Source organism: Morchella importuna (genome assembly GCF_003444635.1).
Source record: "Morchella importuna strain M04M26 chromosome Unknown Morimp01GS001, whole genome shotgun sequence".
Lineage (NCBI taxonomy): Eukaryota > Fungi > Ascomycota > Pezizomycetes > Pezizales > Morchellaceae > Morchella > Morchella importuna.
The window spans coordinates 3,388,103-3,401,134 of record NW_025763398.1 but is presented as its reverse complement, the minus strand read 5'-3'; the positions used below and the strand labels follow the sequence as shown (position 1 = coordinate 3,401,134).

The 13,032-nt window shown below is 54.3% G+C and overlaps 4 protein-coding genes across 4 annotated transcripts; 2 read left to right on the top strand and 2 right to left on the bottom strand.

Moving 5' to 3' along the window:
* Window positions 1–847: 847 nt before the first annotated feature.
* On the bottom strand, window positions 848–2,695 carry LAJ45_00860 (uncharacterized protein; the record flags this gene model as incomplete). Its single annotated transcript, XM_046110459.1, has 4 exons — window positions 848–1,092; window positions 1,152–1,701; window positions 1,775–2,549; window positions 2,616–2,695. 4 exons carry the CDS (start codon window positions 2,693–2,695, stop codon window positions 848–850), a joined length of 1,650 nt encoding a protein of 549 aa, XP_045977152.1.
* A 1,915-nt stretch (window positions 2,696–4,610) lies between these two features.
* Window positions 4,611–8,069, bottom strand: LAJ45_00859 (uncharacterized protein; the record flags this gene model as incomplete). Its single annotated transcript, XM_046110458.1, has 5 exons — window positions 4,611–6,795; window positions 6,859–7,176; window positions 7,303–7,642; window positions 7,729–7,800; window positions 7,982–8,069. 5 exons carry the CDS (start codon window positions 8,067–8,069, stop codon window positions 4,611–4,613), a joined length of 3,003 nt encoding a protein of 1,000 aa, XP_045977151.1.
* Window positions 8,070–8,697: 628 nt separating this feature from the next.
* On the top strand, window positions 8,698–11,399 carry LAJ45_00858 (uncharacterized protein; the record flags this gene model as incomplete). Its single annotated transcript, XM_046110457.1, has 4 exons — window positions 8,698–8,745; window positions 8,925–9,507; window positions 9,561–10,341; window positions 10,397–11,399. The coding sequence occupies 4 exons, from the start codon at window positions 8,698–8,700 to the stop codon at window positions 11,397–11,399; spliced, it is 2,415 nt and encodes an 804-aa protein (XP_045977150.1).
* A 539-nt stretch (window positions 11,400–11,938) lies between these two features.
* Window positions 11,939–13,032, top strand: LAJ45_00857 (uncharacterized protein; the record flags this gene model as incomplete). Its single annotated transcript, XM_046110456.1, has 3 exons — window positions 11,939–12,284; window positions 12,366–12,757; window positions 12,865–13,032. The coding sequence occupies 3 exons, from the start codon at window positions 11,939–11,941 to the stop codon at window positions 13,030–13,032; spliced, it is 906 nt and encodes a 301-aa protein (XP_045977149.1).

The following is a 13,032-nucleotide window of genomic DNA, read 5'->3' as shown; positions in this document are numbered from 1 at the left end:
ATGTATCTTGCCACGGAGTGAGCTCGAGCCCACGTACATGCATATACATATAGAAGGGACATCTATGACAGCCTGCTTGTGCAGACCTGTGGTGTAACTTTGCCGTTTGGATTCCCACCGCCTTAATAGTCAAACTAAGGACATTTCATCACAGTGCAGCCCACCTTGACGATGTTGTTATCAGTGCTTGAAATTAAAATAGTAAAGCTTGCTTTAGGTATTTTTAGGTCTTTTACATCCTGGAGCTGGTCCAATAAATCCGCTCGACTATCGCATCGACACCTGACCCACCTACCAGTGTCATTCAAAAGATTCGGGTCCTGAATACCTACCAAAAGCCAAGAGAGTTGAAATTGTCTCGTGCCAGTTCTACACCTGCGCATGCTGTGTACCAAGCAGCCGGGACGGAGTCAAGCCCAAAGCGGGAGTATATCAAATCCCTCACGACATGGGCCCACACTATCCGTCAAGAACAATTCCGAAATTCTTCACTCTACTCTTTTTTGAACAATTCAGGGAGAAAAGGGAATCTTTAGTAAGTTCTAAACCAATTATTTCCTTCGGCGTAAATACATGTAGCTCTAATCTCATACGAAACATGGAATCAGGAAAGAAACTTATAACTTTGGAGTAATACCAAACAAATGCTTTTCATTGCTTTAAAAAGCCTCCTCAACTCCAAGAACACTAAGTGGTAGCGACTAATTCATTGTATTCGCCTTTCGCCTACTAATTCTTGACTGGCCCTGGAGGAGTAAAAGAAATAACACAAAAAAGGAAAGTGACTGAAAGAAACGCAAAATTCCCAGCCCAAACTAGAAATGAATCCTCACATTAAATTAAACCACTAATGACTTGGTTTTCCATACGCCGGTGGTGCACCCGCCTGGTACTGCGTCGGCGGAGGAGAAGTAGCCTGATAAGTTCCACCCGAGGGCCCATGAGCTCCTCCCGCTGAAGGTGGAGGAGATTGGTAGCTACCAGGACCACCAACCGGCGGCTGGGATTGGTAGCCACCGGGGCCGCCAGGACCACCAGGACCACCAGGACCACCAGCTGGCGGTTGGGATTGATAGCCACCGGGGCCGCCGGCTGTAGGATGGGGCTGATAGCCACCTGGGCCACCGCTGGTTGAGGGCGAAGGTTGGTACCCGCCTGGACCACTAGTGGGGGGCGCGTGATAGCCTGGCGCACCCCCGGCTGGGGAGTAGGCGGATGGTGGGGGAGAGTTATAGCCCTGGTATTGGCCTTGAGGTGGAGCGCCATACTGCCCCTGCTGCGGAGGCGCACCGTATTGGCCCTGCTGAGGAGGGGCTCCATATTGACCTTGTTGAGGGGGGGCACCGTATTGGCCCTGAACCGGTGGAGCACCGTACTGGCCCTGGGGACCTTGAGGGCTTTGAGGACCATGTGGACCCTGTGGGCCCTGAGGACCATGTGGACCCTGTGGGCCCTGAGGACCCTGAGGACCCTGGTAACCGCCCTGGGGAGCCGGGCCGCCGTATTGGTGCTGTTGTCCAACGGGACCAGAAAACTGCTGCCCTTGAGCGCCGGGTGAGGGGTAGGATTGCTGAGGATGCCCATAGGGAGGGTTGGCGTTATAGGGGGGTTTGGAGATGGGGAGCCGTGTGAGCCGTATTTTTGGGGTTGCTGAGATTGCTGGTGGGTGCCATAACCATAGCTCTGTTGCTGAACCGGTTTCTATCGCCATGATCGATCGTTAGTATTTCAATATATTCTACCGGTCCCAAAAGCGGGGAAATGTTGTACATACCGATTGACCATGGCTTCCGCCCCCTAGCACGCCACCAATAAGCCCACCAAGGCTACCAAGTCCTCCCGGCATTCCGCCACTGGAACCATGACCACCGCTGGAACCATGACCACCGCTGGAACCATGCGCGCCATGCGTGCCATGTCCACCTTGTCCACTCTGACCATAACCACCCTGCGAACCTTGGGTGTTATGCTTGTTTTTCCCTCCACCCAACAATCCACCGGCAATTCCAGCAGCTTGTCCAAACAAGCTGCTGCTGCCCCCGCTGCTGCCATGGCCACCATGGCCACTGCTGCTTTGCTTTCCGCCGCCCAACAATCCAGATGCCAATCCTCCCAATCCACCACCACCACTTGATGAATGGCCGCTGCTGGAATGCTTACCGCCTCCTAGCATTCCTTGAGCAAGGGTACCGACGAGGCCAGAACTACTTGAGTGCCCGCTGCTCGAGTGTTTACCACCTCCTAGCATTCCCTGGGCGAGACTACCGGCGATACCGCCGAATCCACCAGCGCGAGTAGCAGTCTGGCCTTCTGGCTGAGGACTATACTGTGATTGGCTATAAGCTGGTTGTTGCTGTTGCTGATCTACATAGCCTGAGTGTGAGGGTTGACTCTGCTGGTTATAGTTGTCTGTGGGCGCTGGATACGGAGATGGAGTGGGGGGACCGGGGGTGTTGGAAGCTTCCTGAGTTGGAACCTCCCAGGTTGTTTTTCCGTTCGCTGTTTGAACGTAGTAATAACGTTGCGTTGTCGGATCCCATTGTGCGATCCTAGAGAACAGAAACAATTAGATCCTGGACTACTCAGTTTAAGATAAGGGTAGGCGAGACACATACCAGCCGATGGGTAGGCTTGGGGGAGCAACACTTGGGCCGTTCGCGTTCGGTGACGCGATAGGGTTTGGTGGGGTTACCATGACTTGGGATGGTCGTTACGGGGGGGGATGCGGGGTATTCACGCTACGAAAAGTGGGAAACAAACGAATAGAGAGTAAAATGCAGGAATAAGTTGTAAGAGGCGTAAGGAAGGAATGTTATGCAGAATCAAGCTTCTTCTTGAGAGTGACTTTGAGTGGTGGGGGGGGGGGGGGGGTGAAGAAATAGAAAGGAGGAGGGAGAAACCAGAGAATAAGAGATGGATGGAAGCGCCTTAGCGAGTAAGAAGAGGTGGGGTTGGATGGATAAGTGAATGAGCGGAGGGGTTCCACGGCGTGCATGTGCATCAGTGTGGAAGCAAAAACGACCAAAACTGATCAAATAACGGGTGGGCTGTGCTCATCTCGGCCATCACCACCGTTCGCCAGGTACCTCATTGCAGCAGTAACTGCAGTATCCGCGCATGACCCAGTAACAGCCGCCACTCCTACGCATCATTTGCTATTATTACTTTCATTTTCCCTTTACTTTTGTGTCGGTTGGTGTGGCTGAGCCTGTTATTTCATTCTTCTGCTTCTTTTTCTACGAAGTACGAAAGCTCCTTTGCTGGCTGGATACCGCCGGCTGAAGCCTGGACAAAGCTGAAAGTGAGGGAATAACGTCAACAACCAACCAACCCACCCACCCAAGCCACCACCACCCCCCCTCCTCATCCTCCTCAATCAAATCCTACGATAATGACGGAACCATTTTTTTTTTATCTATGTATGAACACGCGTCTGCTTTGTTCAAATCCTACACCTTTTAGTCAGCTTATGGAAAGTGAAGAATGGTACTTAATAGATGCGGTCTGTGTGGCCCACAGCCCATCTTGGTGTACAAGGGTAGCTTGTGAAGCGGAATAAACGATACACACTCAAAAAAAAATCTACATGGATATTTCTAAACAATATGGACCGGACCGATTGAGGCTGCGGAATCATACTTGCGGTTTCGGGGTTACATACAGTATCAGCGGCGGTACGGTACGGTACGGTACGGTACGGTTGGCCATGGCTTAGTTGGGATCCGGCGGTAAAGCATATGGAAGTTACCCTGCCGGTCTGTCTGTCACCGCGCGCCAACGAAAGCTAAATGGGGTCTTTGTTTAATATTAAACTTTGAATCGTGAGTAAAAAAAAAAAAAAAAAAAGAGAGCTTACTTTGGAGGCTATGTAGGGTTGTATGGATTCTCTAGCTAAAATGCAGGGATTGGGATAAATATTGGTTAATTTGCGTAGTCACAGATGATCACTCGGTTCATCTCTCTAGTGTTTTTATTGAATTATGCTCTCTAATAACTTCATTTTATTTTAATAGCATACAGCTTAGAGCTGACTTGAACAGACGACCAGATTATGAGTATGGCTTACGAGAATGCTTAGTTTGCTTCGTCTTGTGGACTACATTAGCTATCGCTAATATCGAGTGAGAGTTCATGATACAACACGCGGACCATCTGTGAACTAAAATCACAAAAACCTCAGCACAACGCAAATCAAACCTGCATATCCTCTAAAATTATCTGATTATATTAATAGGTATTACACTACAGACAATACGAGGATTGAACAAAAAAAAGAGAGAAAGAAAACGCTCAAAATCATGCCCCCCGATCCACTAAAAAAATGCATTCCCCTACGACCGCCCCCAAACTCATTCTCAGCCAGACGCATGATATCTTGCAAGCCTGGATGCATGTCTTTTGTTGCATTGGTCCAGAAACATTCTGAGCTTTGGCATGCGTATAAGGTTCTGGTATCCTGCAGGAGTCATAAGCTCCATGCATCTCTTAGTTATCTCCTCCTCCGGACTTTGATTAAGGCCGACCTCTACTCGTAGAGGATCAACTCTAGATTTAGATTATTTGAATTAGTACATCATTACCAAAATAGAAAAAGGGCAGCTGAATGAAACTTACTCATAAGTCGGTCGGAGGTCAAGAGAGATGTGATACGGGAACCGTGGTCTTTTTGGGTTTGACTGCCCATGCTCAGAGGCCGCGTAGTCGACCACGGAGTTCTTGGGGCTCGTAGCCTGGTTGGGGGCACCGGATCCCCTCACGACTATTGCTTCCTCCTCCTCCTTGGGCTCCATTTCCTTCCGGAGAGACGTCTCACCGACCATCTCATGCCCCGTCTCACCACCACTTTGATACAAGTCATAGCGGCCCTGATCCGCGTTTCTAAAAACTGCTTTGTGCGCATCCATTGCAGCCCTACTGGTCTTAATTGGCGATGTGCTTTCCTTTTCATCTGAACTCTCGTCGTCTGTGCTGGGCGCTTTTGGTTTGCCCATCTTTCGGCGGCTCTCTTCGTGTTTTACTCGTTCCAGGTGCTCTTTTACCAGCCTTTTGATCTCCTGCCGCTCTTTTTCGGCTTGCTGGAATGCTTCGATTTCGGCGGCGCGTTCCTGCTGCGCTTTCTCGCGCGCTTTGAGATCAGCCAGGCGTTTTTTCTCGGCGTTGTCCATACTAGGCTGAGTTTTAAAGCTTCCAGATGCATCGGATTCCTGGGTTGTTTCAGACTTGTGCTCTTGAGATCTTGCCTCTACCAATGGTGTGTCCTCCGTGGTTTTCTGTATAGACATATCGTTAAGATGGCTATTATTAGTAGTGATCTCAACTTCGGGCTTAACGGGTGATTGGGTTGCGGGTGCTGCTTGAAAATTAATCCTAGCAAACGGTTCATTAACCCTAGGGAATTTGGTCTCTTTGGTTTCTTGGTCTGAATGCTTCTCATCTTTTTCATGATTATTTGCGAGAGATTCTTCTTCCTGGGCCTCGCCGGATGGTCTAGCCTCACTTGTAACTTCAAGTTGTCCCTTCACTCCAGAATATTCCTCCTCGATAAACTCATTGGGAGGCACTTCTGAGACTTCCCATGTTGACTGCTCCTGGGGTCCTTTAGTTTCTGAGCTGTCCTCCTCTTCCGCTACAGCTTGTGCGATATCCTCTACAAGATTTGCCATTTCAACGTCAGGTCTGCCCGCCTCTGCGCTTTCTTTAGCAATCATCAGTGATTCAGCTTCCGCTACAACGTTTTCAGTCCTCAGAGCCAACGCTGATACAGCTTGCTTGAGAGCATCGCGCTTCGCTTTGATATTATGCAATTCACACTCAATTTGAGACATTGTCACTTCCTTGGTCTCGATTTCCCGGAGAATCCCTTCCTTTTGTAACATCATCATGACGATACGGGCCTGTAGGGATTGTTCAAAGCTATCGATACTAGATACCTCGGTCTTGAGATTGTTAACGGATTCCCTAATCGCGCTGATATCATTATGTAGTGATTCAATTGTTGCGTCATCCTCTTCAGAGATATTGTCCGAGCCGGTGGGGTTTGTGTTAGCATGCGCTTCTAGGCTACTCTCCTCTCCTCTACCGACTGAATCCTTATTGATGACAGTGCTATTAGGTTCCAGAGATTTAAGGGGAGGTGTTCTAGTGGCCTCAGGATGTGGTTTGGCGGAGGATAACTTATGTGGAGCCGTACCAGCACTATTATCACTTGAAGCCCCACCCAGCTTGAAGACAAACGGCGCTCCAGGACCAGTTAAAGGTGTAGAGGGAGTTGCAGAAACCTGGTGCTTGAATATAAATGGCGAACCAGGCTCAATGGTGGCTTGAGGCCTGGGAATTGGCCCAGTATTTGAAGGAAAGATGGTTTCAGGGAAAATAGAAGGCTTGGGGGTCTCAGGAACCTTTTGAACCAAGGGAAAGAGAACTGGGCCAGGAGCAACAGCAGGGTATGTTTGTGAAGAAGCAAGTTCAGGACTCCTCTTCCTAGGAGCACCGGGTATAGTGGAAATATCTGAAGCGATTGGTAAGTTGGCCTTTTCCTGGCTTGGTAATTGAAACTTGTTTTCGGAGGAGGGGCCAGTGTCTGCCTTTGCCGTTTCTGAGAATCGGAAAAAGGCTCCAGAGGAAGAAGCCTTGTCGGCCATTTCCTGGTCTGCTGGTATAAAAAAGTTCCTAGGGGGAGGGGCTTGGTCGAGCTTTGCCGGCGTCGGGCTTTGGAATAGACTAGAAGCGGGCTTTGGTGGGTTTGACAGATAGTCATAATCGACACTGTTCGTTACAAGTTTACCCGTATTCCACCTAGTTTCATGTATAACTTAGCAATTACCTTTAAATTATCAAAGGAAGCTTGAATAAACTTACTGGCTAACCTCCGGATTCCTAACAACAGACCTCGCAGAGAGATGAGGCGGTAGGGCAGATGTTTTTCTAGGAGGAAGGGCAAAGACATCCATATCGCTTGGTCCCTTGGAGGCGTAGATTGGTGGGGTATTGGGCGGCGCAGCCCTCCGCTGCTCAGCGACCTGTGCTCGGAGGGGAATGCGGGCATTTCCAGCAAGATGGTGCTTGACGATACTATGAACTCCCCTGGAGCGAAGTGATCTTTTCCGCCCCGCGACTAGCTCAGGTGCCCGTAGCGGGGCTAGGGGATTGCCCGGTGGCCCTTCGCTGTGCATGCTACTGTTGGTTATTTAGTATTCGTAGTCCCACCAAAAAGAAAGCCAAAAAGAAGGAGAAAAAGAAGAAAAAGCCAGCTGGCCGACAACAAATAAAAACCCATCAACAGATGAAAGATCAAACACAAACCTCATCTCAGCCCTGATCGCCGCCCTCCTCTGCAGCACCGCAGACCCACTGACGGTGCGAACACTGTCCAGCGGGCCGCGCGTGAAAAACGGTATCTCGGGCGGCAGCTTGCCAAGCTCAAAGAGCGACCTCGAATGCCGCAGCTTCCGCCCACTGCCCGGTGGGGACTTGTTGCGCCCCGCTCTCGACCCCAGGTCGGCGGGGTAGCGGCCGCTGCGGTGGTCGTCGCCATTGTGGTTGTTGCTGTTGTTGTAGGGTTGGTAGTTGGGGCCGCTGCGGTGCATCTGGCCTTCTCCGAGGCCGTCGTCGCGCTCTTCGACGAGTTTGGGGTCGAAGAGGGCTTTGGGTGGGAAACGTTAGTTTACTGATACTACTACTAGGAGGGGAGACGGGGGAGGGGGGGGGGGGAGGAAGGGGGGAACTTACAGGCCCAGGCATTGGGTATGTCGGGGTAGTCTTCGGCGAGCTTTGCGACGCGCGGGTTGTGTTTTGAGATGTCTGGTGGGGGTGGGGGGAGGATTTTTGTGCTGCCGGAGAGGGGGAGGGCGGCGCGGCGGTGGGTGCCGAGGTCCGCCTGTGGATGGGGGGTTAGTGGACGTTTGTGGGGAGGAAGGGGAGGGAGGGAAGGAACGAGGAAGAGGGAGGAGAAGGAGGAAAGAATGAGGAAAGAAGGAGGTACTTGCCATCATTTCGGCGGCGCCATAGGTGTCGAAGCTGGCTGCCGCAGAGGGCGTGAAGCGGGAGTCTTGCGGGGTGAAGGATGGCATCCCAGGTGGATGGGATGGGATGGGATGGAGGGGGCTGGGATGATACTCTTTTTATGGGGTAGAGGGGGGGGGGGGGGGGGATGAATTGAGTGGAATATGGGGAGAGGGATGAAGCGTATACTTGTAGCAAGCTATTTTATAGCAGAGGAGGAGGAGGAGGAGGAGAGAGTTTATCTACAATTGATGATGGTGATGGATGATAGAAAGTGGAGGGGAATTGGGGGAATGAATGTGGTGTTTGTGGGAGAAGGTTGTAGTTGACGTTAGTGGTGGCTGTCGTTCGTAGTTGTAGGTTTTGTGTGTGCAGACAGCAGCTCAGTGGGATTCACCGAGCGAGAATCCATGACGCACAGAGATTAGAGAAAGGGCCAGACAGACTTGGCAGGCCAGACCCTGACCCTGACTGACAGGCGGCTCAGTCAGCATGATATCGAGTGAGAATTCGTCCCCTAAGCCCTGAGTTTAGTAGCTACCCTCCCCCGGTACATAAAGTGCGCGCAGTGGCAGTAGTGGGGTAAAAAAAAAAAAAAAGAAAAGCTTCCCCCACCAACCCCAGGTTTTCTGCATCTCGACATCTCTCGCCCACACATTCGATCTAGCAGAGAGGAGTGAGAACAAATTCCACAGAATGCAGTCAGCAAGGATTTCGCGACTGGCTCGCGCCGGGAACAATAAGGTAAAATACATGATAATTATCATTTCATCTATCTATCTGTGAATTGCTTCAATTGCAATTGCAATTGCTAGATATCTGCTACCCCAATGCTCCATCTCCCCAATCCTTTCTCTTCCTCCTCCCTGAAAGCTCAAGAACAACCCAGCTAACAACCTCCCTCCCTCCCTCCCCCCACCCAGTGGACCCCCACCGCCACCACCCGCACCTTCACCCGCACCCTCGCAACCCCCGCCAGCAGTAGCACACACACCAACTTCTCCGCCCACCCCGAAATCGCCTCCCGCACGCCCCCCTACGCCAAACTCACAAAGAACCTCACCGAAGTGCGCCGCGTCCTCGGCGCCGCCACACCCCTCACCCTCGCCGAGAAGATCGTCTACTCGCACCTCGCGAGCCCCGAAGAGTCGCTCGCGGGCCGCAATGGCAACATCCGCGGCGACGCCTACCTCAAGCTCAAGGTCGACCGCGTGGCCATGCAGGACGCGAGCGCGCAGATGGCGCTGCTGCAGTTCATGACGTGCGGGCTGGCGCAGACGGCCGTGCCCGCGAGCATCCACTGCGACCACATGATTGTGGGCGAGCACGGCGCGGACACGGATCTGCCGAAGAGCATTGAGGGCAACAAGGAGGTGTTTGACTTTTTGGAGAGCGCCGCGAAGAAGTATGGGATACAGTTTTGGGCACCGGGGTCAGGGATTATTCACCAGATTGTGCTGGAGAACTATGCGGCGCCCGGGTTGATGATGCTGGGGACCGACTCTCGTATGTACAATCCTATACACTGGCTTTACGGAGGGCTGACAGGTGAACAATAGACACTCCTAACGGCGGAGGACTCGGCGCCATCGCCATCGGTGTCGGTGGTGCTGATGCTGTTGAGCCACTGGTCGACGCCCCCTGGGAGCTCAAGGCGCCCAAGGTTCTCGGCGTGCGCCTCGAGGGCCAACTCAGTGGCTGGGCCACGCCCAAGGACGTGATCCTCAACCTCGCGGGCCAGCTCACCGTCCGCGGCGGCACCGGCTACATCATCGAGTACTTCGGCCCGGGCGTCGAGACGCTCAGCTGCACGGGCATGGCCACCATCTGCAACATGGGCGCTGAGGTTGGCGCCACCACGTCGCTCTTCCCCTACACCGCCTCCATGACCGCGTATCTCAACTCGACCCGCCGCGCGCCCATCGCCGAGGCTGCCACAGAGGTCAACAGGTCGCACAACTTCCTGCGCGCGGACGAGGGCGCAAGGTACGATGAGGTCATCACGATAAACCTCTCCGAGCTCGAGCCGCACATCAATGGCCCGTTCACGCCGGACTTGTCGACCCCGCTGTCAAAGTTCAAGGACGTGGTCAAGGAGAACGAGTGGCCTGCGGAGCTCTCGGCCGGTCTTATCGGGTCGTGCACAAACTCTTCGTACCAGGACATGCTGCGCGCCGAGCACCTGGTTAAGCAGGCTGAGGAGGCCGGCTTGAAGCCGAGGGTGGGCTTCTTTGTTACCCCCGGAAGTGAGCAGATTAGGGCCACCCTCGAGCGGGACGAGACCCTGAACGTGTTTGAGAAGGCCGGCGGCACCGTTCTTGCAAATGCCTGTGGACCTTGGTAAGTATTATCTTCACAGGCCATCACTCGGTGCCATCCACTAACCCGACCACAGCATCGGCCAATGGAAGCGCAGCGACATCTCCAAGGGCGACACCAACGCCATCCTCACCTCCTACAACCGCAACTTCCGCGCGCGCAACGACGGCAACTCGCAGACCATGAACTTCCTCGCCTCGCCCGAGATCGTGACGGCAATGATCTACTCCGGCTCCATGTCCTTCAACCCCATGACCGACAGCCTCCCCACGCCCTCCGGCAAACCCTTCAAGTTCTCACCCCCCACCGGCCCCGAACTCCCCTCGCAGGGCTTCGAACCCGGCAACCCCGCCTTCGTCCCCACCACCTCCGCCCCCTCCCCCACCACGCCCGTCGTCGTCTCCCCCACCTCCGACCGCCTCGCCCTTCTCGACCCCTTCGAGCCATTCGGCACCGCCGACCTCAAGGGCCTCAAGGTCCTCTTCAAGGTCAAGGGCAAATGCACAACCGACCACATCTCCGCCGCCGGCGCGTGGCTCAAGTACAAGGGGCACCTCGAGAACATCTCCAACAACACGCTCATCGGCGCGCAGAACGCCGAGACGGGCGAGGTCAACCGCGCATACGACGACGACGGCACAGCCTCGGGCATCCCCGAGCTCGCGCGGAAATGGAAGGCGAAGCACCAGCCGTGGCTCGTCGTCGCGGAGAATAACTACGGTGAGGGGTCCGCGAGGGAGCATGCGGCGCTGCAGCCGAGGTACCTCGGCGGCCGTGTGATACTGGCGAAGAGCTTTGCGAGGATCCACGAGACGAACTTGAAGAAGCAGGGGATTGTGCCGCTGACGTTTGCGGACGAGGCGGACTATGAGAGGATTGGCGCGTGCGATGTGGTGGATACGGTGGGGCTGTATGAGATGCTGAGGAATGGAGGGAAGGGGGAGGTGGCGCTGGAGGTGACGAGGAAGAGTGGGGAGAAGGTGAGGATTGGGGTGAGGCATACGATGAGTGAGGACCAGTGTGGGTTTGTGTTGGCGGGGAGCGCGCTGAATCTTTTGTCGAAGAGGAGCCAGGCGTAGAGGGGGGTGGATATAGAGCTAGTGATACCTGTGTTTGGGCGTGTGTTTGGTGTTGGGCTTTTGTATGTAGTTATTGCAAGGGGGGGAAAACAAAAAACAAAAACAAAAGTTCTGGCTTTAAAGGGCCTTTCTTTTGGGGGTCTCAAGTTACACTGTGTGCTGTTTTTTGTTTTGTTTTGTTTTGTTTTCTGATCTGGTTTGTGATTGTGAAGATATCAATGATCGGTTTGCCGCTAAAACACGCTCTATCATTGACCCTTTCTGTCCGCGGACTGCAGGATTCCCTCGCTCCCCCGGGCGATGGCCTGGCTGCCAAGTCTTTCTCGCCATAAGCCAATTCGGTGATCGAGGTCTCGCTGTCTTGGGGGTTTATTTCTCTGAATGTGCGGTTGAGGGGAGTGTGAGAACTAACTTTACAGCACCTCGGGACTCACACCTCTGCTTAGCCAGCCACTACCACTTAACCCCAGCCAGCCCGGCTCCACATTAACCCAACCCAACCCCACCACCGGCGCCCACCACCGCAAAACCCCCACAGCATGACCTCCGCCTCCCCCGCCTCCGCCGACACTTCCTCCACCCCGGCCGCCATGGCCACCCTCCTGCCCAGCTTCCGCGCCACTCTCCGCGCCTTCACCGCCTCGCCCGCAACAGCGTTCCAGCACATCCGCTCCACCACGGCCGCTCCCCTGTCCGCTGCGAAACAGCTCTTTGTCCTCGACTCGTCGTTCAACCCGCCCACCAAGGCGCATTTCAGGATCGCGCTTAGTGCGTTTAACGATTCTACTGCTACTACTACTAATACTACGGCTGGATCAGCGGCGGCGGCGGCGGCGGCGGAGAAGAGGCTGCTGCTGTTGCTGGCGACGAATAATGCCGATAAAGGTCTCTCTCGATCCTGCGTAGATCTAGAGCTTATAGCTAGCTAGCTGGTACTTACAAGCTAACATACCATACCACACCCAGCGCCCAAACCCGCCCCCTTCGACGACCGCCTCGCCATGATGACGCTCCTCTCCTCCGAAATCTCCGCCCTCTCCTCCACCTGCACCTCCCCCACGACCCCAGCGGCCGTCGACGTAGCACTCACCAAGCACGCGCGCTTCCTCGACAAAGCCTCCGCGCTGCGCAGTGAGTACACGGGCGCGCACGAGTTCGTCTTCCTGACGGGCTTCGACACGCTCGTGCGCATCTTCGACCCGCGGTACTACCCCGAGGCCGAGCACCGGCTCGACGGGCTGAGTGCGTTCTTCGAGAGGGGCGTGGTGTGGTGCATGTTTCGCGAGGGCGAGGGGTATGGGGGGAGGCGCGAGCAGGAGGCGTGGTTGGACGGGTTGCGGGGGGGGAAGTTGGAGGGGGTGGGGGGAGGAGGAAGTGGGCGGGGAGGGTGAGGTTTATCGTGAGTATTCATTCTGGGTGTGAGTGTGGAGGAGGAGAGGGAGCGCTAACGAGGTGTGGGTGGTAGGAGAATGATGCGGGGGAGGTGGTGAGCTCGACGAAGGTGCGGGAGGCGGTGAAGGGCGGCAATGGGGAGGTGTTGGAGGCGCTGTTGACGAAGAGTGTGAGGGAGTATGTGCTGGAGAGGGGGCTGTACTTGGATGATGGTGAAGGGGGTGCCGGGTTCGATCATTGA